The following is a 24,204-nucleotide window of genomic DNA, read 5'->3' as shown; positions in this document are numbered from 1 at the left end:
TGACTGGGACTGGGCCCTCCTGCTCCCCCATTCACAAGTTAAATACTTGGATGTTCTAGTGGGCAAATTGTACAGTAAAGGGTTAGAATGGTTCTGAAACTCGGGAGGAACCAGCCCAGGAATTGTATGTAGTGCTGGGATTGAAATGAACCCTGCAGCTGAAAAACAAGACCTGTGGTCCTGTGGGATGGGTGAGGGCTCTTAGGCAGGGAATACTCTTGGGAAGCTGAAGGATGGACTCCATTCCCAAGGGAGCTGTGTGTGAGTGGCACTGAGCTGTCCCTCCCTGTGCAGTGACCAGGGACTCAGAGAGGGTGATGGAAGTGCCAGGGAGTGCTTGTCAGGCAGAATTCACACCAGGAGCTGGGGTATTTCAGTTAAGGTGCCAGGACCAAGTGAGGAGCTGGACCACCAGCAGGAGTGCAGATTGTGATCAGGCTCAGATTCCAGCCCTGGTAGGAGCCAGAAACAGAACTGATAATTTTGTTCTGTATATTTTTAAATTGAGCAATGAGTAATTTGATCACCTGGACAATTAGTTCATTCATGGATATTGAATTCTTTCTTCTCTGCAGTACATTTCTAGGTAAAAAATAGAATAATAATCCAGTATTCCTGCAGAGTGTCACTGAGGGTGCCTTCCCCTTCTTGTTTTTTTTTTTCCTATAACTCCTTCCCCTCTTTGGCTGAAATAATCTAAACAATCAAATCAAGCATTTTATTTCCCACTCTTTCAGTTTTGTTTTTTGTTTGGAGATGGTTGTGTAAACCTCGTCTTGAGAGGTTTTTCATCACTCTGTTCCCAAACCTTAGTGTGACCAAGTGACTGGTGCTCCCTCTTTATCTCAGTCCACAGCTGTGATTCAGCTGCTGGGTTTCAGTTAAGATGTGAAATCTCTGTGGGTTGCAGTCTGTGCTGCTTGGTCCTCTGAAGTAACTGATGTTTTGTTCCAGACTATTTGCCAGAAAACCCCCAAGGATTCAGCAAAATACGAGAACTGCAAGCAGGCTCTGAAGGAAGTCAGCAAGGTACGTTCTCAAGTCATTCCTGAGTACTTCCAGGGAAAAATGGATGTTTTCCATGTACAGATAATGCAGGTGGGAGGAGCACTGAAGGCTCTGCATTGTTGTATTAAGGAAGGGCACTGGGGATTGGGTTTGTGCAGAATTACTGGCTCCTACTTGGGAAAAGATCCCAAAGTGGATGATGCTGTGGTGATTCTGGGTTTGTGGAGGGAGCAGTGTGGGAAGTGAATCCAGCTGGGGGGAGGGTGTGTGTGTGGAGCTGATCATCAGCCTGGGTCAGAGCAGTGGCCCTGCTCAGCCAGAACTGGGGCTGAGCCTTTGTTGCCCCTGGAGAATCACAAATGATGGGGTTCCTGTGGGATCACTGGGGTCAGGGGAGCTGGGAGCAGTGCAGCCACGGGGCCAGCCCTGGTCACTGTGGCCCTGCAAACACCACGTTGAGGTGGATGTGCCCCTGCTGGGCTCTGTGCCCCAGCAGTGCCTCCCCAGGGAGCAGCAGGTTGTGCTGCAGGCCCTGCTCAGCCCTGTCCTTTTGCAGCTCGTGCGTCTGTGCAACGAGGGCGCCCGCAAGATGGAGAGGACGGAGATGATGTACACCATTAACTCCCAGCTGGAATTCAAAATCAAGGTAGGGTGAGGAGCATGGTCCTGACCAGCCATGGTCAGGAACTTCACCAGCGTGGTCATATCCCGCAGTGGTTCTTCAAAAGTGCTGTTATGGCACAACAGAAATTAAAACTTTGGTCAAGTATTTTAATTTTATTAGAAGGTGATGCTACAGCACAAGGGATTTTGAATAAATACTGAGTGTAGAGTATTTGCTGTAAAGATAAAGCTGCTGTGAAGATTCTGGCATTAGGAGAGAGGCCAAAGGCTGCTGCTCACTGCTCAGATTTGCTTATGTACCTGATGGGAAGGAAAGGTGTGCCTGGGAAACACTTCCAGGCCAGGGACGGATCCAGGGGGTGTTTGTCCTTCCCCTCAAGGGTGGGATATCGCAGCTTTCCATTAAAAACTTCCTGTACAATCAGTCTTTCATAGGAAACACCAGCAGACCCAGTCATAGGTCGGGGAGGTTTATTGGACTTTCTTCAAGTACATTTATTGTTTCTATTCAATGTTTGCTACGATCCCATTTCTATAATTCATGTCTGGTACCATTACACAAGGGGGATTCTTTTGGGAGAAGATTGTTTCATTATCAGGCATGTAGTGAGTGAAGGCTGGTTCATGGTTTTAAAAGCACAGCTCTTGAAAGGCCCTGGGTCAGGCTTGGGGCAAATGCTGCCTCCAAAAAGACATTTTCAACTTGCCTAAGGTATTTTTATTCTCAAATTTTGTCTAAAAATTGATAGTAATAATATTTGCTTATAGCAACAGCAACAACAAACACAACACTTCTGGGCAAGTGACACCAGAGCATTTGGTGGTGGGTGGTACCAGACTCAGATCTTGAGTGAGTCCAGCCCAGTGTGGGGGCTGAGCTGCTCCGAGGGTCCCTCAGATCCCAGGAGTCCCTCAGGGTCTGGGGTCGCTCTGTCCCTGCCCGTCCCTCTCTGTCCCTCTGGGCTCTGTGGCTCCTGGGTGACCCCACCTGCCCTGGGGCTTTCTCTTTCCGTGCTTTTGTGTGAGATTTCCATTTGTGCATCCAAGCCCCAGCCCTGCAGCCCCTCGGGCCCCGGGGCAGGGGAGCCCAGCTCTGGTTAAAAGCATTTTTCACTTCTGAGAGCCCCTTTTCTGCAGCAGGGACATGGTGCACGTGATTTGCTCCTTTGGCAATTAAGGAAAACTTAAAGTAAAACCAAGCTGCCTCTCGAATAGAGTCAATTAGGAAAATGGGATGAACTCATTTGGAGTGCAGATTAGAGAATTTTTTGTTCGTCCTCAAATAGAACTTTTGAAAGTATTTTTTGCTTGTAAGCCAGTCATCATGGGACTGTAATTCTGTTTTATAGCCATTATAAATTAGTTAAAGTATTTCTGTTCTTGCCCAGTCTCACAGAGTTTTGGAGATTTGTTTATTATTTAGTTGGATGTAACTGTGGAGAGCTTCATGGGAACCCGAGGGAAGTGACTCAGATCTCGTGGTGCTTGTGTACATGGCTCAACTGTGGAATTCAATTTTTAATTAAGTTTCAGCAGTTTTTGTTCTTAAATTTTACATCTTTTGCACGAGAGAAGCTGTGGGGGTTTGTTTTGGGGAGCCAGTGTTTGTTCTTCCAGCAGTGAGCTCTCAGTCCCAGCGCTGGGTTTGGGTTTGGCTCAGCAGGTACAGGCAGGCTGCAGTTGGCTTGGCCGGGGATTAACAGAGACAAAAAGCCAACTCATGCAGAATGGGGGAGGCAGCTGACAAACTGCATGAAGGGGTGTTGTTTAATGTGAAAGGTGCTTAAATAGGGGAAAACAGGCAGTTGTGTTCATCACCTTGGTCTGCCTGCAGTGTCTGTCTGGGGGCAGCCCCAGAGGGGTCTGTGTGACCAGCACAGTCCCACATCCCCCTCCACCTTCCTGGCCCAGAGGAACAGAAGGGCCTCCTGTGGGCTCTGTGTCTCCTGCAGCTGGGAATAATTTGGATTAATGATGGCAAGTCTTCACATCAGGCAGCTCAGATCCTCATGGGCTTTGGTGCAGCTGCTGCAGGTGTTGGCCCTCAGCTGGGGAGAAAGGGAGCTCCTGCTCCAGCCACCTGAGCTGGATGAAGAGAGGAGCTGTGGGAGCCCTCATCAGCCATTTTCAGTAAAGCCTGACAGGCGGCTGAGGTGCCTCAGGAGAGCAGCAGGGCCATGGGAACCTTCCCGTGGTGCTGCCAAGGAGAGCACATCAGAGGTGAGGGAGGAAGGAGGCTGTGCCTGCACCTCCCACGTCCCCTCTTTCCTGGTGACACCGGCACAGGGGGTGTCACCTCTGCTCCAAGAGGAGCCCTGGGGTTCCGAGGACACTCCCATGTCCCCTCTTTCCTGGTGACATTGGCATAAGCAGTGTCACCTCTGCTCCAAGAGGAGCCCTGAGGTACCAAGGACACTCCCGTGTCCCCTCGTGCTTCAGGAGCCACCCTCACCCTGCAGACGCTTTGCTCGGTGCCCTCAGGAGCTCTCACAGGCTGTTCCAGCCCCGTGGGATCAGTCAGATCTGTTCATTTCTCTTTCCCATGAGCAGCAATGACAGGTGCCCCGGTGATTCCCAGGTATTTGCAGCTGTTACCTGTGTGTTGTGGCAACGATGCAGTCCCTTGAACTTTGGTAACCTCTTCGTGTTTGTAATCTCTGAGCTTTGAGTTTATTCAAGCATTTTCCCCAAATAGATTGTACTCTGTTGTCTGTTTTAAAAAATTCTCTAATTTGGAAGGATTACAGTGTGATTTTCTTGCCTTGCAGCCATTTCCATTGGTTTCCTCTTCACGGTGGTTGGTGAAAAGGGGTGAATTAACAGCATATGTAGAAGACACTGGACTTTTTTCCAAAAGAACCTCTAAGCAGCAGGTGTACTTCTTCCTCTTCAATGATGTCCTCATCATCACCAAGAAGAAGAGGTAAGAGCTTCACCAGTATAAAACTGTTTTTGTGTTCAGTCCTTGAATCACAGTGACTTTTAACATGATCCTGGCTGTGGAATGAGTTCAGGAGTTATTTGAGCCTCTGCCATGGGTTACCAATAACAAGTAACTGCTTGTTAAACAAGATTTACTTTTGGCAAACGCAGTTAAGATTCCAGATTGTCAGAAGAATTAAAAAGATGATTCTTTATGCCCTAGCAAAGACAAGTTTGGGAAGGATGAAGTGTTGGGACTGTCCCTTCCCTGCACACTTCCCAGGATTGCAGGAGCATGAGGCTCCCTGTGCCCGTTAATGAGGGCCAGACTCGTTAGCAGGGCTGGAGCTCGGGGTGAGCCCTGCTCCCACCCACAGCGTTGCCATGGCACCACAGCATGGACAGAAATGTTTGGAGTTGGGGCTGAATGTTTGTGGTTTTCCTTCAGCAGCTGAATCTCAGAAGATTCTTAACATTGCACTAAGACACCTCTCCTCGCTTGATGCTAAAAATGGGCATTTCTGAGGCTGCACTTGGGGCTTTAGCAGAGTTCATCTCCAGCCCTGGCTCAGCAGCCACTGCCCAGCTCTGCCCCGTCTCCATTGCTGGAACTGCTGGGGGATTGTGGCCCTGACCTGCTGGAGATGCTGCAGAGGAGGGAGCCCAAGGGCTCTCCAGTCACAGGGCTGCTCCCCAAGGCTGGGCAGGAGGGGACACGCGGATTTGGGATGTGTGCAAGGCTTTGAAAAGGGATAAAAATCTGCTTTTCTCCACTGCCCAGTTTTTAGTTTATTTGGGAATGTTTCTTCTGCCAGTTGTCCTTGTAGCCCCTACTGTGTGTAGATACAATCTAATTTTTTTTTTTAGTCATTAAAAATGCCATAATACTTGCCAAGCACTAATGCAGTGTCCTGAGAGGAGCAGTCAGTGCCAGCAGGTGTGGGGCTGCTGGGTCCTGAGGAGGGCTCAGCCCAGACCTGGCTGGTGCTCGGGAAGGGTCAGGCCAGTCCTGCTCACACGGACCTGGCTGTGTAGGGCCTGAGCTGAAATCAGTGCAATATTCACCCCAGAGGGCTCGTGGGAAAGGCACTGACTGCTCTTACTTGTGTTTGGGTTCCCTGCAGCAGGAGTCTGATCCAGCGGGTTTGTGGGATGGAAGTGAGGAGTAGGAAGGATTTGTAGAGGTTTATCTGCTGATTAATTAGTAAGAGGTTCTGTTATGATTAGCTGTGCACATGTACAGACTAGTTGATTAGTTCATAAGAAATGCATTTATTATTCATTGCACAAATGCATAGACACATTTCTTCTTCAGACACAAGATTCCCATGTAGTGATGGCAGCACTCCCAGCTGGGATTTCCAGTTCTTCCCTTGGCTAAGGAGTTAGTTAGACTAAGATACTGAACTGACTTCTTAAAAAAAATACACCTCCAAAAATCCCCAAACTTACCCAAAAAACCAAGGCCCAACCAACCCTTTCCCTGGTTCAGGGTATCTGAGCAGGATTGGTTCCATTAGAAGCGTGTTCTGTGTCCATGATTTGGGAGTGCACAGTCATTCTGCAGAAAGAACCCAAAGCCCTGCCAGTGTTCATTTCCCAGAACATCAGTGAAAACGTCCCCTGGGAGCTCAGCTGGGGCTTTGTGTTATGCCAGAGCTCTGGCAGAAGCTGCTTACCCCGGTGTGGGGCTGGGAGCTGCTGTAAGAGCTGTCCCCACCGCGGTGCTGTGTCTGTGGGCTGCTTCCAGACAGACCGAGTGGGGATCTGAGCCCTGACTGGGCTTTTGTTCCTTGCGTGCCCTGCAGCGAGGAGAGCTACAACGTGACCGAGTACTCGCTGCGGGAGCAGCTGCTGGTGCTGCCCTGCGATGGGGAGGAGCCCGGGCCCGGCTCCTCTCCCGGGAGGAGCGCCCCGGGGATGCTGCACTCGGGCAGGAGCGCTGCCTCGCACCTCTTCAGGCTCCTGCTGCTCAGCAACCACGCCGGGGACAGGGTGGAGATGCTCCTGGGAGCAGACACTCAGTGAGTACAGCTACTGAAGGGATTTCTTCACCTGCTTGTCTCCGCAGGCAGCTCCTCCCGCCCTGCCCAGAGTAGTACACATTTATTTATTTATTTCTGTTACTTATTGTGGTTTATTAATCGGAGCTGCTGGGTAAGGCCCCGATGGCCCTGCGTGCAGAGGTCAGTCTAGCTGTGCCTCGGGCAGGCTCCTGTGGGGACCAGCCCTGTGCTGGGTGCCTCAGCCGAGGGTCAGTGCTGCCAGGAGCTGTCCCCGCGGGGCTCTCACTGCAGGCACAGCACCAGGGCCTGGCACAGGAGTGTCCCCAGGCACTGCCAGAGCGCTCTGGGCCCTGAGCCGGGCGCTGGCATGGTGCTGATGGCTGCATGGGGCAGCAGGGCCAGCAGGGTTAGAGCAGGAGCAGCTCTGCTCCTTGCTCTCTGGGGCGCCCTGAGGAGTGCCCTGCCTTAGAAAGCAGCAGCACCCAGTGCCTGCTCTGGGATGTGCATGTGCCATCAACTTCCACACGGCCTCCCGGCACTGAAAGAGTTCACTTGTTCTGGGGGAAGCTGGAGGCAGGACAGAGACATGAAAGGGAGTGCTCCAGACATGTCCCTGCCTGGAAAAATCGATAGTTTTAGGTTGGCTTTCAAAGTTTAGAATAACCATGAAAGGAACTGAAGATCATCAGTGCTTTCTATTAAAGATCTCATTATGAAAGCAGGAGATGATTCAGACTTGTTTGGAAATGCAATTTTATTGGGGGAAAATGCAGGACATTTTTAGTTGTCTGGGCTTTGTATGAAAAGACATTTTGTTCTGCAGGCTTATTATTGATTTGTTCTGTGCTGTTTGCAGCATAAATAGCAGTCCAGCTGATCATCACTCAGAGCAAGAGTCTGAAAAGAATTCCTATATTTTAAGTTACCTATTTTTATAGTCTTATCTTTTGAGAAGGATGGGAGGGGAATATCCAAGGCCAAACAGTTCAGAGAGTTGAGCGTGCCTTCGGAATACTTTTGAGCAGGTAAAACTGAAATGTTTTCTCTGAGCCAAAGATTTCCAGCACAGTTTGAGCGTGTTTCACCACCTCCTGTGGCATGTGGGTCCTGAGGAGAAAAGCACCAGTGTTAGGTGAGGACTTTCTGTCGCCCTGTGAAGAAGGCAGAGCATACACAGAGGGGGTGGGTTACTCACAGGGAAGGGAGAGAAGGGAGAGCTGCTGGCACTGGAAGAAGTAGGGGCAGCCTCAGAGCTGACCATTCTCCAGGCACGAGCTGGGACACGGGTTGTGCTTTGCAGGAGTGACAGAGCCCGCTGGATCACGGCGCTGGGCCAGGACAGCGATGGGCAGCACACGGACAGGACCAGTAAGTCCCAACTGCTGGGGCTTGGGGGGCTCTGCAGGGCAACCCCTGCCCTCACTGGGGCTGGGCTGGGCTGCAGCTGCCCTAAGGCATGGGGGAAGGGGTAAAGTGGAAATGTTTTAGATAGACGGTGGTGTGTTGCAGTAAAAGCCCTGCCCTGTGACTGGTTTCACTGAGCCTGGCTCGCTCCTTCCCCAGCCCTGGCTCAGGTGGAGACCATCAGAACGTACACAGCCAAGCAGGCCGATGAGCTCTCTCTCCAAGTCGCTGATGTCGTTTTGGTTTATCAAAAAGTGAATGACGGTGAGTGAGGATTTTGCTGTCAGTAACCATTTGTCACCTCTGCAGGGGGATCCAGCTACAAAACCTTGTTTCCTATTAGCACAGCGCTGCAGTGAGTAAAAGCTCAGCTTCCAAGGAAACCGTGAGCATTTGGGTTCAGGTTTCTAAAGGAAGCAGCAGATGTAACCAGCTGTAGGATATGGCTGCTGGCCAGTTTTGGCATGGGAGGTGTCCACAAATAGGAAATTGAATTTGTCTAAAACCACAGAGCTCAGACATTCTAGTGAGTGCCAGGGTTGTCCAAGAGAAACAGCCCCAGTCTGTCGTGCCATGGCCTGGGCTTTCCTGCTGCAGCTCTGGCACAGGGTGCTTGCTGAGGTTTGGCACAGGATCAAGTATCCCAGGATCACTGTGGTTCTTGCCCAGACCTGCCCACAGCTGCACTGATAGCACCAAGTGCTGGCTCAGGGATGCAGGACACTGTCAGTACTTGAGGGACTAAATTCTAACTTGCTGTTGCACAATCACCTGTGAAATCAGAGATTCTGTCACTGTACTATAGCATTACTTCAAACTATATTTGAATGACAAAAAAGATAGTGAAATTGGGCAATGCTTTGCACATACTATTTTTTACCTGGTCGGCTGGATTAAAAACATCTGCCGAAGCTATGCTGAAGTGGTATGTGATTCCCAGTCGAGGCAGATGCAGAATGTACCTCAGTGCCCGCAGCCCAGGCGGGGTCAGTGCAGAGGTGTCACTGCTGTCCCTTCCTGCAGGCTGGTACGAGGGGGAGCGGCTGCGGGACGGCCAGAGGGGCTGGTTCCCCTCGGAGTGTGCCAAGGAGATCACCTGCAGGGCCACGCTGGACAAGAACATGGAGCGCATGGGGCGCCTGCTGGGGCTGGAAACCAACGTGTAGCTGTGTCCTCACCCCCGGCTGGGGGCTGCTCCAGGACAGGGGACAGCAGCACCCTGGAGACTCGGGATCCCTGCTCTGACAGCTCCGAGCTGAGCCCTGGCCCAGCAGCAGCCCCTTGCAGCAATGTCTCGGGCACCCTTGCAGCTCCTGCCTCGCTGCCTCCTTACGCTCTTGCTCCATCTGGTTTTGAGTACCTGAAGTTGTTTTCAGCAGTGCTGGGGGTCCTGCAGCCCCAGGCCCTGGGTCATGGGACACTTGCCCTTGTGTCAGCAGCCGTGTGTTCCCTGAGCTCGAGTGCCCAGCTCTGGCCTCTGTAAAGGCTGACCTACCTCTCCAGGGCAGATGCAGGGCTGGCCCCAGCCTGGCACAGGCGGAGCTGGCACCACCTCACGAGGACTCTGCAGCTGCACCTCGGTGAGGCTGCTCAGACTGCTCCAGGCTCTGCTGTGGGCAAAGGATTTCTGCAAGCTGGATAAAGGTACCACCCTGTGCAGAGCAGGTGCTGTGCTCCATCCTAGCACAGGTATTGTACTGCAGAGGAACTGCTGGCAGTGGGGGCAGTTGTTCCTGGTTTCCTCAGCTGTCTACTGAGGTCTGGTGCTTCAGAACAGCGGTGATGAGGAGAACATGAACTGCACTCGCTGCTCTGGGAACAAATGCACTCGTGGCTGGGCAGAGTTCAGGGCAGGTGCCTGGAGAGGTGTGAGAGTGTGGGTGAGAAAAACCCTCCTGTTAAGGACCAGCTGCTGACTCAGCAGTGTAGAAATGAGGGGACAACTTGTACTACCAAGGCTTTCTTCCCGTTGCCTTCGCCAGCCTCTGCTGGTTTTCATCCTGCAGGATGCTGATTTGAGTAGTGAGTGAATTGAATGTTTATAAAGATGTGTAGCTCTAATAATTTAAACTACATTAGGAAGGCAGTAATTTTGTACAAAAGTACTTACCTGGACAGTGTGACAGTGGTTATACAGCCTTGCAAATTAATTTATACGTGGACTGGTAGAATAGTAATGAGAGAGAAACTGTAAATTGAACAAAGACTTATTTAACATAGTAAAAACACTGCTACTGTTTTAACAAGTTTTACTGTATAGATGTGGATGTTTAACACATAACTGAATGTATAAATCCAGGCATTAATTTTATTCAGATTTTTTTAATGCACTGTATATATTTTTCATACCTAGTTTTTCCAAAAATGCTGTAATGTTTTGTAAAGACATTTTTCATTTTTCCTATTGTTGGACACAGTTCTTCAGGAATTAAAAGACTTCTATGATTTTATAGGACAACAATCAATAAAATGCTTTTGAATCCTTACTAAAAACGTTTTGATTTTGTTTTGAATGCCATAAAGCCACCAGTTGATAATGTCATTTTTGTCAGAGAAAGTAAATCTCTTCAGTAAACACTGGCATTTTTACATTTTCCTGTTCTGTAAAGATAAATAGCATGATCTTGTGTCCTACCTCATCTGTCATAGATCCCACTTACCTGTTGGACTTGGACATATGGCCTGGGACAGCATCTCATTGCTGAGGCACCATGAGGAGGGAGATGGGAAAAATCTTCAGTTCCCTCTGCTCCTTGGGGGACCAACCCGATGTGGTGATGCCCCAGAGAAGGAGGCCCAACCTCCTCCCTCCCTGCAGCCACCCGGGTCTCTTCTCCCTTCCTCAGCCTCCCTCCAGCATCCCCAACCCAGGGCAGGGTGATTCTCCTCCTCTGCCTCCTCAGTTAGAACACCTGAGGGTGGAACAGTCAGTTGGTGCTGGGGGGGAGGTTAAACCATGTTTTGTGCAGCTGGCAGTGGCAATGAGGAGCTTTGCACCCTCCGTCCCTTGTTAACCCAATGGAAAGCACAGTCTAGCCAGGAACTTTGACTTGTTTCACCTGAGCTGCTCTGCTTTCCTCAGAATAAACCATAAATCCTCCTGAACTTGATGATTAGGGTCATATTTGCAAAGAAAAAAAACCAACAAAACACCAAAGAAGGGAGAAAAGTTTGTATTTCCAGGCTTTTTTTCTCAAGGATAAACCTCAAAATCCTTAACAAACTTTGTTATTCAAATAATCTTCCATAGCTGGAGATCATTCAAAACAGAACATTCAAAACAGTGAGAACAGTTGAAATCAGACTTGCAAAAAAAGACTCTTAATGGAATACTATAACCCATACATGAACTTCTTAAAAAAATACAAAACAAAAAAACAAAAAAACCCCTCGAATGCAATGAAACCTTAACACATAACCCAACATGACTTTCATCTAACCATGCTTTCTGCAATCTGCAATTTCAGTCAGTAGTGATGATGGATGGGGACAGAAAACAAAGGAAGATTAATTGAATGGGATGAAATGCAGAAAAGGAGAAAAATTTCTGAAGATAGTTTCCTCCCACCGCACAAATTCAACAAGTGTTTTCAAGTTTCGTTAAATTAAGCTGTAATTACCTTCTGTGGAATACTGGTGAGCAGACTGCTGCACAGCTGGAATAACACAGCAAGTGTAATTACTCACCACACCTCATTAAAAGAATAAAAAAAAACCAAAACAGTTTAGGTATTACTAAGCAGTATTTTAGCAGGGTTTTTAAATATCTGTTGCCTGATGGGTAAAAATCCCAAAGAAAACAGCTACAGCAGGACAAGAACCTTACACCATCCACCAACTGCCTCTCTGTCCCTCATGAAGCTACACCGAGCACAGAACACATGCACACACACACACTGCCAACTAGCTCCAGATAACTGCTCCTCAGGATGAGGAAAGCACCAGCTTCCCCTACAGAAGTTGTTCTCTAGCTAAGAACTGCTATCAAAAGAAGGTGCGGGGCTGGCAGGTGAGGGTCAGCTGTAGCGCTCGCTCTGGAAGCGCGGCGCGAAGTTCCTGACGCCCTCGTTCTCCTGCGTGGTGATCAAGTCTATAATCGCCGTCAGCACTGCTGTGTCCCTGCTTTTTATATCATCCCAGTCCACGGGATGGGGGCTCTCTATTTTCTCTTGTAGAAGATCATCCAGTTCTTTTCTCAATTTCTGGAAAGCGTTGTAATAACGGAAAAGAAGGAAAAAGGCAAGAGATGGGTAGTTAGAGCTACACACAGCATCAACAGAGAGGTTCCAGTGCCTCAGGGCCCCCTGCTCTCCTGACCTCTACACCTGCTCCTCTCCCCTCAGTTCATCTCCACACTGCTATTTTCAGGATCAAACACTGTCTCTCAAAACCCAGTTTCTTTGATGAGAGGTGACCAGCTCTGGAAGGGATGCCTCTAACAGCCCACCCAGCACTTACAGCTAACTGCCTCAGGATTAAAAAGACTGGTTTAAAATAAAAATAGCATTAAAAAACCAGAGTCAGGTGTGATTTCTGGGATCTAATATTAAACAGTTCTATGGAACCCATTCCTGTTAACTGAGGAGCCCCACTCTCCAGTTTCCATATCCATGTGGATATCTCCTGTACTGACCAAGTCATCCCACAGTATCTGTGCAAAATTGGATCTCTTTTGTTTACACTGCTTGCTGGGAGTGCATTTCAAACATCATCTCCCTGAGTGATAAATCAATAGGCTCACAGGAATATCAAATCCAGAGATCCCTAAGCAAAACCAATGTTACACTGAGCCTTCCAGGTACATTATTTTGAAAGAGTTACCTTAACCAAGTTTGCTATTTTTTCTGGAGACTGGAAAACAATCCACTCATCCACAGCGATGGTGTCCTGGTCCTTATCCTTCTGAATGGATATATCCCCTCCAAAGAACAAAAGGCAGTATGGAGACACCTCCGTACAATCATACAGGTAAATCTGCACAACAACAGAATTGTCTGATCACCCTCAAAATATCTCAAGTGTCATCAGTAATCCTTAATGAGACTCCTACAGATTTCCAGAAGATCCTTACTCAGTTACTCACAAATTCTGAAGAAATGCACGAAGCAACTCAGCTCAAAAAAAGTTACATGAAATCAGACTGCACAAGGGCAAAAACAGTCCCAAATCTTTCAGTCTTTCACACAGTGGTGAAATCAAACCAGATGCTCCATAACAATGAGAGGAAAAAACATCAGCATATTGAGAAGTGTTAAGACTGTATTGAAATGAAAAAAATAACAAACAAAAAACTAAAAGAATTTGCACCTGTCACTGCCAGACCTTAAAAAACCCAAATCCTCCAAAAAAACCCCAAGGACTAAACCACAGAAGTTCATTATTTGTGGTACAATACCCCAGTTTCACAAAGGAAATAATCTGATGGTGTGTACAAGGAATGGCCTAGGACAGGAAGGCCCCAGAACAAAGGCTGAACCCTGACCCAGTCTCATTCAGGAGGGGATAATACAACAAATGAACCCCACAAGCACAGCTCTGACTCACGCTGCTGGTCCTCATCTTCAAATGGTACACCAGCCAGTTATAGTGGAACTCTGTCTCCTCCACATTCACTGATTTGGGATGGATATTAACTGATCCATCTGTCTTGGTGCAAACTTTCACCCTTCAAAGGAAAAAAAAACCAACAAATAAAAAAGAGTCTGCTAATACATGAAGTGATAAATCAACAGACCAGGATCCCTGGGGTCTCTTTTCCCAAATAACCAGAAGTGGCAGTGTTTCAACTGCTGCTGTAGAACCCCTTTAGAGCAGTGCTACTGAGGTGTTGTAACATTATGCATGGTCACACAAGTTATTTCAGGTGTTAGCAGGAATCCAGATGCTAAGAAATCAACAATCCCACTCTTCTCAGAGGAAGTAATGCACAACCATGACTCAAACTCTAAAGTCAGATTCATTCATGCACTCAAGCCACTGCTTCACCTTGCCAAATTATGCCAAGCAGAAAACACCTTGAATACAAACCAACTTTACAGCAAACCCTCACATTTTTCTCTTTTTGCTGAAGCTGGGCCGGATCTTTGCCACTTTGGGGTAGAGGCCAGCACAGATGACTGCTTTGAGCAGCTTCTCATTACCTGCAGGAGACAGCAAAGTGAGTAAGGCAATTCTGCAAGCTGAGATTTCAGCTGGGATAAATGCTCCCTTTCCCTCCACAGTTACCTGAGTTGGTGTTAGATTTGGGATCCTTGGGGTTTCTACTATTCACAAATCCAGCTGCAAGGAGATGCTCAGCAAACTGCCCCTTCATGTTATGCAGCATCTAGGAAACAACAAAAATTGCACAGAGTGATGCTGTGCCAAAGGCTCCTCCTCTTCCCCACAGACAGGATCCTGTCTGACCCTGGCAGGATGCTGTTACCTGCATGGTATTTGAGGACAGGAAATATTCCCAGCAATAGTCCTTCTCGTTCCTGAAACCACAACTCCGAGCCTCTTCCCAGCCCTAGGAATGAAAACCAGAGGTGTAAGGTGTTTGTAAGTGAACACTACAGACTTAAGCACAGCCAAAACTGGAGGTCAACAAACAGTCACATGTTCCCTACCAGGGAGAAAGTAACTCCTTTGATCTCTCTGCATATGTGCACACACCAGAGTGCAGAAAAACACAACTTCACAATATGCTGCATCACAACCTTCCTTTTTCCCTGGTGGGCAGTGACACCTGGCTGTGTTTGCCAGAGCACCCACTCTTTGTTGGAATTAACAAAGTTAAAGTTCTGGGCAGTAAATGCATTTTCCAGGCCGTTTATTTCCTCCTCTCCTCACCACAACACAGTACAGCACAACATCCCACACTTCTGAAGTTGGCTTCAGCCTCTTGTAGAGGCCAGAAGGACAAGAGTGAACAACTTCAGCAAGGTAACTACAATACTATTTCCTTTGTCTTTTTCAGACTTGTCCACCAGAAATCAGGTTACTGAGCCTGGAGACAAGATTATGCAACACTGGAAGGGTGAAAATCAGTTTGGTTTTATGTTTCTGTAGAAGCCAAACAACAAAGCCTACAGAGCATAAGCTGATCAGCTTTTTCCTTAGGATCGTCAATATTACTCAAATTAAAATTCCAGAAGAAAAAAAACACATGAAAACATGCTTACAGTGAAGGCATTCACCACAGTCAGATGGTCGCTTTTTGAGTTCTTTGACAGCTCCTTTCTTCTTGCATCTGCGATTTTCTCTTTGCCCTAAAAATTAGAACCTGCATAATACCTAGACTGATATGACAGTTCTCTTCTCCAAATTCAGGTACATCTGTACAGAAGTACTTTGTATGCAACACGTGAAAATTATAGTTATTTCAAATATTCCACAGGAAAAATGATAATTCATTGTATGCAAAGGCAATCTCACTAGTAAAAATGTAATTACCATGACATTAATGAAAGTGCTCTTAAACTATAACACCTCACTGAGTCCCAGCATCCTCCTGAGATTCTTAAATTCCCACATGTAACTGTCATCTGTGAGACTTTACCAGAGGGATGACGAAAGGGTCCTTGAAGCTGAGGCTGGCTGCAATGGTCAGCACGGGGTCCAGGCAGCAGAACAAGGCTCCAAACAGGATCATCTTCCCAATGTGTGGCTCCACGGGCAGCCGTGCCAGGTGCACACCCAGGGGAGTCAGCTCCTCCTGCCTGTCCAGAGCATTCTGCCAGGACAAGGGCAGAGAGGAAAGAACAAACACACCATGTGAAATGGGGAGGATTTCCTTGGCACACAGGTACCACCCACTAATATCCAAACCAGACGTTTCCATCTATGGCTACAACTCATTTGTACAATATCACCAGAGCAAGGAGTCAGCAGAACAAACGTGCCAAGAACCTCTCCTTCCCCAGCAGCCAAGGGAACAATGACACAAGGTGCTTCTCCCACGTGCCTCATTTGTCTCCAACTCCTCACTGACCCACCTGCAAGAGCAAGGCAGGGAGGCAGCAGGGTACAGAGGAGGGCGTTAAATCAACTCCTGCAGGGAGCTGAAGTGCAGGGTCTCGTGTCTGTCTGCAGTCATTTACAAAGCCCCTCAGAAGCGCTCTGCAGGGCCCCCAAGCAGCATGGATTGTGTGGAATGTCCCCTCTGTGCAGTGAGGGTCCACCAAGGCTCTGCACACGGGTAAGGGCTGCAATGCCCAGAGCTGTGCAGTCACACCTGCCTGCTGACACCCCCAGTACCACGGCTCTGAACAGATGAAGCAACACTTTACCAGCTCCATGAGGTGATTTATGGCCAACATCACAGCATCACGACAGGGGGGGTCCATCAGTTTGCTCAGAAAATAGGCAATTCCACCAAGCCTCAGGATCTGAAAGAAAAATCACAACAAAAGCCTACAGCAGCTGGAGAAAGATGACTGTCTAAAACTGGTCAGCAGTAACCACACTCATTGAAGTAGTGTGAGTAATTCACAGCCCAAGTTAGAAGTTCTTGGGTTAAGAACTAAGGACAAAAAAATGTACTACTGATGGAATTTGTAGCAAAATGATCTGTTCTTCATTCAGTTCACATACACATGGCAATCCTTCTGCTTTCGTAAGGAATTCTATGCAAACTGCCAAAAAGGAAATTCACACCAGTTCTAAAATTACTTCGTAGAAAAATTCTTTTAAGAGATCATATAAATTGACTCACTGGCATTCTCACTGTTTTGGTTGAACAACTTGAGGCTCATAGTTGGATTAACTTATTCTCTCAACCACTTATCCCAATGGAAAAGTAGATAATAAATATATTTGAAGATTCCTGCCTTTACCTTGATTTGTAAGCAGAGTTCTTCCAAGGGTGTCCTCAGGATCTCTGGTAACTGATAATCATCCAGCAGGCTGGCACGCAGCCCGTTGTACAGATGGTAACAGTGGCCTGGCTGAACCCTGCAATGATTTAAAGAAACTATTCTTTGGGGTTTGGTCATTCGTTGGGGGTTTTTTACCAATGAAACTGTGACATTATGCTTCTGTTTCCTACAAAGAGCTTCCCAAAACTCCTCAAGGAATTAGAACTGAAGTGCATAAAGAGGCACAGAGAACACAGAAATAATTTTTACACCATTTCCACTTTACTGTACCAGCCTCACAAATCAGGTGTGAGGGCAATGACAAAAATGACAACAAAATGCAGGACATTCTTCTATAGGAGGGCAACTCTGGAGTTAAACACAGCACAAGTCAGTTCAGCTTCCTAGGAAGGCAAGGAAATCATTCCCTGCCCAGGAACAGGAGCCAGCAATGGCAGTACATGCAAATAATAAAGAACCTTCAGCACTGTGGGAAACTCAACATCCCCAAACTTCCCTAAGCACCCCCGTTCCTACCTTCCTGCTCGCCCCTTCCTCTGCTTGGCATTGGCTTTGCTGACCCACTCTGCTGCCATGGTGCTGATGTTGTTCTGGGTGTCAAAGTGAGTCTCCTTTATTTTCCCCCCATCTATAACGAACACGACGTCATCAATTGTGATGCTGTTGAAAAAAAAGAGGAAAAAAAAGCAACTTTCCATCTTTGCAAGTGTGACCTAGGATTGGGTTTGGCCTCTCTTTATTCCCTCCCAAACAGAGTCAGCAATTTAAAAAATCTCTCTTTGGAATTTCATTAAGAACTATGTTACTGATTTATTCTCCTTGGTCTGGCAGAAATCCCCACCTGGATTCTGAGCAGAGGACAGGCAGCTCAGATGATCGTGTACAAATCATTCTAGCAATTGTTTAGTATTCCTGTAGTTTAACTGTTCAAAACAACAGAGTTGGTTGGATTGTTTAAAACAATTATAGGAAAACTCTGTTTAGTCTGTAAATATTTCTAAAGATAAAGTGTTATAAATTAATGGCACAAACACAAATGTATTTTCAGGAACACCAAACCAGTTTATACTTTAAATTATCACTTCCACTTCTTTTGTTAAACACAGCTTTCCTGGCTCTGGGCAGCCAGGCACTTACCTGGTTTCTGCAATGTTGGTTGCAATCACAATTTTCCTCACTCCTGGCGGCGTCTTCTTGAACACCTGTAATTATCCAGGGCCCATTTATGGTTTTGCCAAAATCAAACATGTGCTTCATTCTTTTTTTTTTTTTGTAGTTGTGAAATATTGCAATAACAGAGAAGCATACCTGAGTCTGGTTAACAGTAGGCATCAGTGAATGCAAAGGGATGATAATAAACCTATCTGAAAGTTAAAAATCAGTAAAAGATATGGTGTAAGCATAGAAACTTCCAATTTTATAGGAAAATCTATTAAATCAACTATGCAGAACAGAAAATAGGCTGCAAGTCAGGCTACTGCTTCTTGCTCTGAGATCACAGGTATTTGTATCATAGCAGCAAATTCTAACATAAAAAGGTATAAAGGCCTTTTTTATGATGCTATAACATGATGAGTTAAGACAATATATGAAGTTATGTATAGTAATTCAGACTTCCTTTTTAAATTCTGAAGTTATTAAATAATTGGTCAAGTTTAATACACGAACTGACAATGAATCTTTCAATGAACTGGAATTCTGCATCTATGGAATGTACACAACCACCCTGCAAGTCACCATTGGAACAGCCAAGAGCCCAGCTAAGACAGGTGAGATGGAAATATGAGACATGCAAAAGGACAAGTGTGTCAGACAGGCACAGAGTCTGTAAGAAATTCTCAAATCAACAGGATTTAAGGGAACTATCAGCAAAGCAGGGGAAGCTGCTCAAGGATGAAGCACAGAGGAAGCAGACACAGAATGGAGTTTAGTTTTGGATCGAGTTCTCTCAGCTGCAGGAAAGGACAAGAGGAAGAAGATGCAGATCAGGTTGTTTTTCAGATTGTCACTCCCACGGTGAGAAAAAGGAGTTGTTGTTAGCAGAGGAAAGGATTCCAGACACACAAAAACTGCTGAACACTTCGGAGAAGAGACAAGGGAAAAAATGAATCCAGCCCAACTGCAGCAACCCCATGCAAAAGGAGTCTGCCCCCAATGCCACTGCCAGAAGTCCCACAGAGAGTTTGGCTTTTACCTGACTTAAACATGACTTGAGACATCAAGAGCTCATGCAAAGTGCTGATGTTATCCCAGCCTGGCAGAAACACCAGAATTGCACCATCCTATGGGGAAAAGAGGCAGTGAAGGGAAGAGAAGTCAGAACACATGACACACTGCAGAGAGAGCCAGCTCCTTGCACACTGATATATGGTGGGCATGTGGATCTGAAACCTCACTGACCCAGCCTGGTACAGTCTGTCAAGGTTTTTTTTTTCTATAGAAGAGCTACCTCCATGTATTTATCTGAACATAACAGTAGTTCAGAACTGTTCAATTACTTAGAAGAGCAAACAAAAATTTCTCTCCTTTCTGTGTGACCAGCCAAAGCCCTTGCCAGCTCTGGCACTGCCCCCAGCTCAGTCCCACTGTACCTCCTCTTCCAGCACAATGTGTCTGATCAGTGCTGCTACAAGGTCCAGGTCCACCTTGTCATCGTCCATCATTTCCAGGGCACTGATTGTGCTTGCTGAATACCTGCAGCAGGGAAAGCACAGACATGCAAAGCCAGGGCTCCTGCTGCCTGGCTCTGAGTGAGCCACCCAGCCATGAACCCACCTGCAATCAGCTCAGTTCTTTGAGCAATTCCTGCACCTCCAAAGTGCTCTCCACATTTAGTTCAGTGTGACTATTGTCAGTTCAGAACTGCTGAAGAATTACCATGTCAGGACTGAACTGTTTTAAGCACTTGCACGACCTCCCTCCTTCTCATTGATGAGCCAGGGACTGACAATTTGTATTTAGGTAAAGAATTGAAATTTAATTTGAACAACTCAGAGGCAAAGGGAGCTAATCCTGCTGTCTCTAAAGCCCTTCACTAGCTGCCAGCCAACTGTACAGACAACTCCATCACCATTTTCCACAGCAGCCACTATCCCACTGTTACTAAAGCCCAGCAACACAATACAGCACTAATTTATGGCTGTCACTTCAGAGCTGCCTGAAAACTGAAAGCAGAAGAGAAACTTGGACCCAACCTGCCCTGCAGCTGCCTTAGGTAGCCTGGCCACTGCTGCCTGTAGATCTCCTCCTTCTCCTCCTTCTCTGGCCTGCTCATGTGGCCCTGCATGAAGCCCCTCCTCCAGTGCAGCCGGCGGTCCGTCTTCTCCGGGGAGTACCTTTGCACAGCAGGAGCAAACACAGTTCCATCTGAAACTGAGGGAATTTAGAGCAGCTGCACAGTTTTCAAACCATGGACAATATGCTGTGCTTTAGCTAAATCATGTGTAAGAATCTTCAGTTTCTCTTCTGACAGAAATCTTACAAAAGCAGGGACCAACCCTAGTAAGTATGAGAACACGTAGGGAAAAAGTGAACAGCAAGAAGACTAGCTTGATTTAGAGACCTGAAAATTCACCACAGCAACAGAGAAACTGTTCTCCTCCTCAAGCCAATATTCCCAGGTAACTGTCTGCCACCTGTAATTACTGTACAAGGCCCTCCTTAGGAGGTTTTATGTTGAAAAACACAGGCAACTCTTCTTTATGCCAAGTTAATCTTTGAGCATACATACACTAAGCCAAGCCCCCCCCACAAATACTCTCTGAAATTATGTTCAGAAAAAACACTTGCCTCAATTTCTCAATGACATCTTCGAGCAGATATTCCACCACTGGGAAAGTGAACCCAGGGATGTGAATCATTGGGCAATGGTCTGTGGAGGGAGGCAGAACTCAGTTTTAGAACTACTGATGAAATACTGCACTGAAAGAACAGAAGCAATAACATTCCTCACTAGTTCTGCAATATAGCTGCCCTGTCTACAGGACATTTCCAATTGCCAGGGAAGATGTCACATTCACCCCAAATAAGGCTGCTGAATAAAAAAAGGACAGGCAGCATTCTCCACACCAGGATGTTCAACTGGTTCCAGCTACTGGAAAAAGCTGTGAGACTGAACAACTCAAAGTTCAATCTGCTTGCCCCCTCAGAGCAAGAATGCTAAACATGGTAAATATTTACTAGGAAAACACTCTGTGGATTCTGTTTCCATAATGTGTCTGAAAAGCAAAACCAGAAGCAATGAGATAAAACTGAGAGAAACTGCATCTCCAGCAGCTGGCAGATATTTGTAAAACTGAAGTAATTTCTTCTTTTGATACAAATCAATGCTATAATTCAAGAACTGCACTATGCTGTAGAAGCCTAAATTAGTTAAGAAGAACATTTCCAGGAAGCATTTCACCTACCAAAGTACTCGGAAAACTTCTCTGCATTTAAAGTAGCACTCATCAGTATGACTTTCAGATCCAGCCGAACATTCAGAAGATCTTTAATAATGCTCATTAAAACATCTGATTGAAGATTTCTTTCATGGATTTCATCAAGAACTACATGACTAATGCTGGATAAGTGCCTAAAATAGAAGGGGAAGAAGTTAAACTTTTGCTTTTAGAAAAAATAAAAAGCAGAGCCATGACTGTTTGGAACAGCTCAGGACCCATTCCATAATTGCATTCAGTGTCTCATTAAACAGGAGCCCTTACTTATCTGACTGGAGCCACTGCAGGACAATTCCTGTGGTACAGTACAAAATTGAACCTTGTTTCCTTGGCAAGCGACTGAAAGACACAATAAGAACTCCTCAGTTTTCCTCTGTATTTAACAAAATGCTGTAAAACCTTAAACCCCAGCTGCAGGTGCCATTGCAGACATGATGCAGATGTGCCTCACACTGCCTCCCTCACTCAGCACAAGGAATTAGGCCACTGTTGCAACACTTTTGTGGCTGGGGAATGGAGCAGGGAGAGGCCCTGACTTCCCAGGCACCCTTGGCCACCTCCTACACACTGAGGTGCTGATCCCCACCTCCTGCAGCTCTCCAGGCTCAGCACAGAGGGCACTCACATGCACAGCCCTGGCAGCAAAGAGCAATAGCAGAGAGATTCTATGAACCCCAGTTAAAATGCTGGGAGGGCTCAGCTCTCCTCTCTCACCAGCAGTTTTGCTTCAACAAAAGGGTTCCCTTACGTGCTGGTACCACTTCAGATTTTTAAATTATAGCCAACTACAAATGGAAAAGCTTTTGCTCTGTCACTGCACCTATTACATGGTCCCAAGGAATTAGTCCATAAATATGTGGAGCAAATGCACAGCTTTCCACAGAAATATGGTTTGGAGCATTCCCCCCTTTAGCATTTTCACTTTTCCTTGAAATTCATTGATTAGGGACATCAGTTTTATTTCTGCCCACAGCAGAACCTTTTACAAGAGCTGAAAACAGGACTTATTAGACAAAGCCTAACTTAGAATAGTCACTGTCACATAAAACATACTAAATGCACTCAAACCTTTTCCTAAAATTCAAAAACCTTATTCCTTCCTCACAGGAATTCCTTCAGGGGAAAACACCAGCAGGAAAGCAGTTCTTTCTTTTTAGAAGTACTTTTCAAATGGTCTCCTTTGGATAACAAGAGGCCCTTGCCACGGAGCCGCTCACCTCTGCAGGCGGATCTGGTACCCCGTGCTCCTGCCATTGCCACAGCTCTCTGCCCTCTCAGCAGCCACTCTCTCAGCCACCTGAGGGGGACAAAGAAAATCAGGCTGATCTGTGACTCAGCTGCTCACCAGTAGGAACACCTGGTACTGAGAGGTTCGTAAATAAAGAAATGCCCTGAAGAGCACCTTTTCTCCTCCCCTGAGAGCAGCAACCCAGGGACAAGACTCTCGAGGAACACAGGGCATCAGCAGCAGGTTCCCCTTTCAGAGCTTGGCCATCTGACACTGAACTATCAAGGACAGTAACTACTGAGCATTTGAAAGCCAGATTCTTTCCTGCTCATTAACACACCTCTAGAGGGCCTGACACAACATTAGTTTGTATCTTAATGGGCATTTGCACTGCCCAAATCCATTAAAACCACAGCTCTAACCCATGACTAAAGCCAGGGAAGAAGGAGGCGGCAGTGCCAGCGCTCCATGGACGCTGAACCTTGTGAACAGCCAGTTAGTGCAGGTTCCCAGCACTGTTGTTTGCAGCAGACTGGGCAGGGGCACTCACGGAGATGGCGCTGATCCTGCGGGGCTGCGTGCACACGATCCTGCAGGTGGAGCCCAGGCCACGCTCGATGTGGTCGTCCAGGATGAACTGTGTCACCTGCGTGGTTTTGCCGCAGCCCGTCTCGCCGCTGATCACCGTCACGCGGTTGCTGTTGATCAGCTTCACCAGCTCCTGGCCACACAAAGACACAACCATTACTGCTCTGCTGCTGCAAACACACTGTGGAGGATTCTGAGAATTCTCTGCTCCTGTGGGATGAACTCTGAGCAAAGCAGCAACAGGCTCGGCTGCTTCCTGTAATGCTACCAAAAAAGTTTAGGTTAAACCTCACAGAAGCCATTTCTGCACATTTGCACTTCCCGTGTATAGGGTTTAAAGCATGCCCAACCTCAACACTAGCTTTAAATACTTCAGAGCCTGTATGAAAGCAACGTGGAAGAACTAAAATGAAAGCCTGAAATATATTTTTAACCCTTCTGCTTTCTGCTTGGCTCCTGTAGATCTTTGGAGACTGAACACAAGAGTTTGCCCTGCTGGACTCCAAGCCTGCACAAACTAAAGGTTTTCAGCACAATATTTTAACATTTCTTGTACCAACAGGAACAGTTTTGCAGCCTCCCCTCCCCTCCCAAGGACTGTTTAGGGGAGTATGACTATTTTAAGAACAAATGCTAACAGCAAGGACATTATGGCAAATAGAGGGACTGTAGGAAGCTCACTGATCACCCACTGAGCCTGCAAAAACAAACATATCAGAATACTCAATTTCTACTGCATACAGGGGATATCAGCCTAAGAACTAACATCAATTAATAACAGCCCCTGTTTTGGAGCACTGCACCACAGAGTCTTTCTCAATACACACTCACCTCTCTCATCCCATATGAGGGCAGCTTCTCTCGGAATCTCTGGGGAAAAAGAAAAAAATATTTCTCTTTAAACACCTTTTCAGCACCGAAGCAATAGAACAGATTTCACTTCTATTAGATTTCACCCTTTAGTTTGGGCTACACTGCAAAATAATGACAAACTGCTCAACAACACTTGTATAAGCACAGGCCCATGGGAAATAACTTTAATTCCATGTGTTGTTTCAGTTTCATTCAATTTAGAAAAACGATTTCAGCCCAACAGTTAAGTACATGACAAGGCAGGTATATACAGG

The 24,204-nt window shown here is 46.8% G+C and overlaps 2 protein-coding genes across 2 annotated transcripts in view; one reads left to right on the top strand and one right to left on the bottom strand.

Annotated features, from left to right (window-relative positions):
• The window catches only part of ARHGEF26 (Rho guanine nucleotide exchange factor 26), a 26,134-nt gene extending 15,677 nt beyond the window's left edge, over positions 1-10,457 (top strand). Inside the window, exons 8-14 of the mRNA XM_031055518.1 lie at positions 955-1,029; positions 1,565-1,654; positions 4,401-4,555; positions 6,363-6,578; positions 7,861-7,928; positions 8,124-8,228; positions 8,988-10,457. Of these exons, the coding sequence (XP_030911378.1) occupies positions 955-1,029; positions 1,565-1,654; positions 4,401-4,555; positions 6,363-6,578; positions 7,861-7,928; positions 8,124-8,228; positions 8,988-9,130 (852 nt within the window). The 3' untranslated portion in view covers positions 9,131-10,457. The remainder of the gene's footprint in view (positions 1-954; positions 1,030-1,564; positions 1,655-4,400; positions 4,556-6,362; positions 6,579-7,860; positions 7,929-8,123; positions 8,229-8,987) is intronic.
• A 664-nt stretch (positions 10,458-11,121) lies between these two features.
• DHX36 (DEAH-box helicase 36) overlaps positions 11,122-24,204 on the bottom strand; it is a 15,899-nt gene continuing 2,816 nt past the window's right edge. Inside the window, exons 4-25 of the mRNA XM_005419062.2 lie at positions 23,909-23,947; positions 23,040-23,210; positions 22,479-22,558; positions 21,526-21,600; positions 21,229-21,395; positions 20,612-20,693; positions 20,017-20,157; positions 19,414-19,516; positions 19,017-19,104; positions 18,131-18,186; positions 17,960-18,024; positions 17,339-17,482; positions 16,781-16,898; positions 16,235-16,333; positions 15,505-15,678; positions 15,128-15,214; positions 14,389-14,472; positions 14,190-14,289; positions 14,014-14,104; positions 13,509-13,629; positions 12,786-12,938; positions 11,122-12,166 (exon numbers count right to left, since the gene is read on the bottom strand). Coding sequence (XP_005419119.2) covers positions 11,981-12,166; positions 12,786-12,938; positions 13,509-13,629; positions 14,014-14,104; positions 14,190-14,289; positions 14,389-14,472; positions 15,128-15,214; positions 15,505-15,678; positions 16,235-16,333; positions 16,781-16,898; positions 17,339-17,482; positions 17,960-18,024; positions 18,131-18,186; positions 19,017-19,104; positions 19,414-19,516; positions 20,017-20,157; positions 20,612-20,693; positions 21,229-21,395; positions 21,526-21,600; positions 22,479-22,558; positions 23,040-23,210; positions 23,909-23,947 — 2,424 coding nt within the window. The 3' untranslated portion in view covers positions 11,122-11,980. The remainder of the gene's footprint in view (positions 12,167-12,785; positions 12,939-13,508; positions 13,630-14,013; positions 14,105-14,189; positions 14,290-14,388; positions 14,473-15,127; positions 15,215-15,504; positions 15,679-16,234; positions 16,334-16,780; positions 16,899-17,338; positions 17,483-17,959; positions 18,025-18,130; positions 18,187-19,016; positions 19,105-19,413; positions 19,517-20,016; positions 20,158-20,611; positions 20,694-21,228; positions 21,396-21,525; positions 21,601-22,478; positions 22,559-23,039; positions 23,211-23,908; positions 23,948-24,204) is intronic.

Source organism: Geospiza fortis, unplaced genomic scaffold, assembly GCF_000277835.1.
Source record: "Geospiza fortis unplaced genomic scaffold, GeoFor_1.0 scaffold172, whole genome shotgun sequence".
Taxonomy (NCBI): Eukaryota; Metazoa; Chordata; class Aves; order Passeriformes; family Thraupidae; genus Geospiza; species Geospiza fortis.
This window is presented reverse-complemented; position numbering and strand designations above follow the sequence as displayed.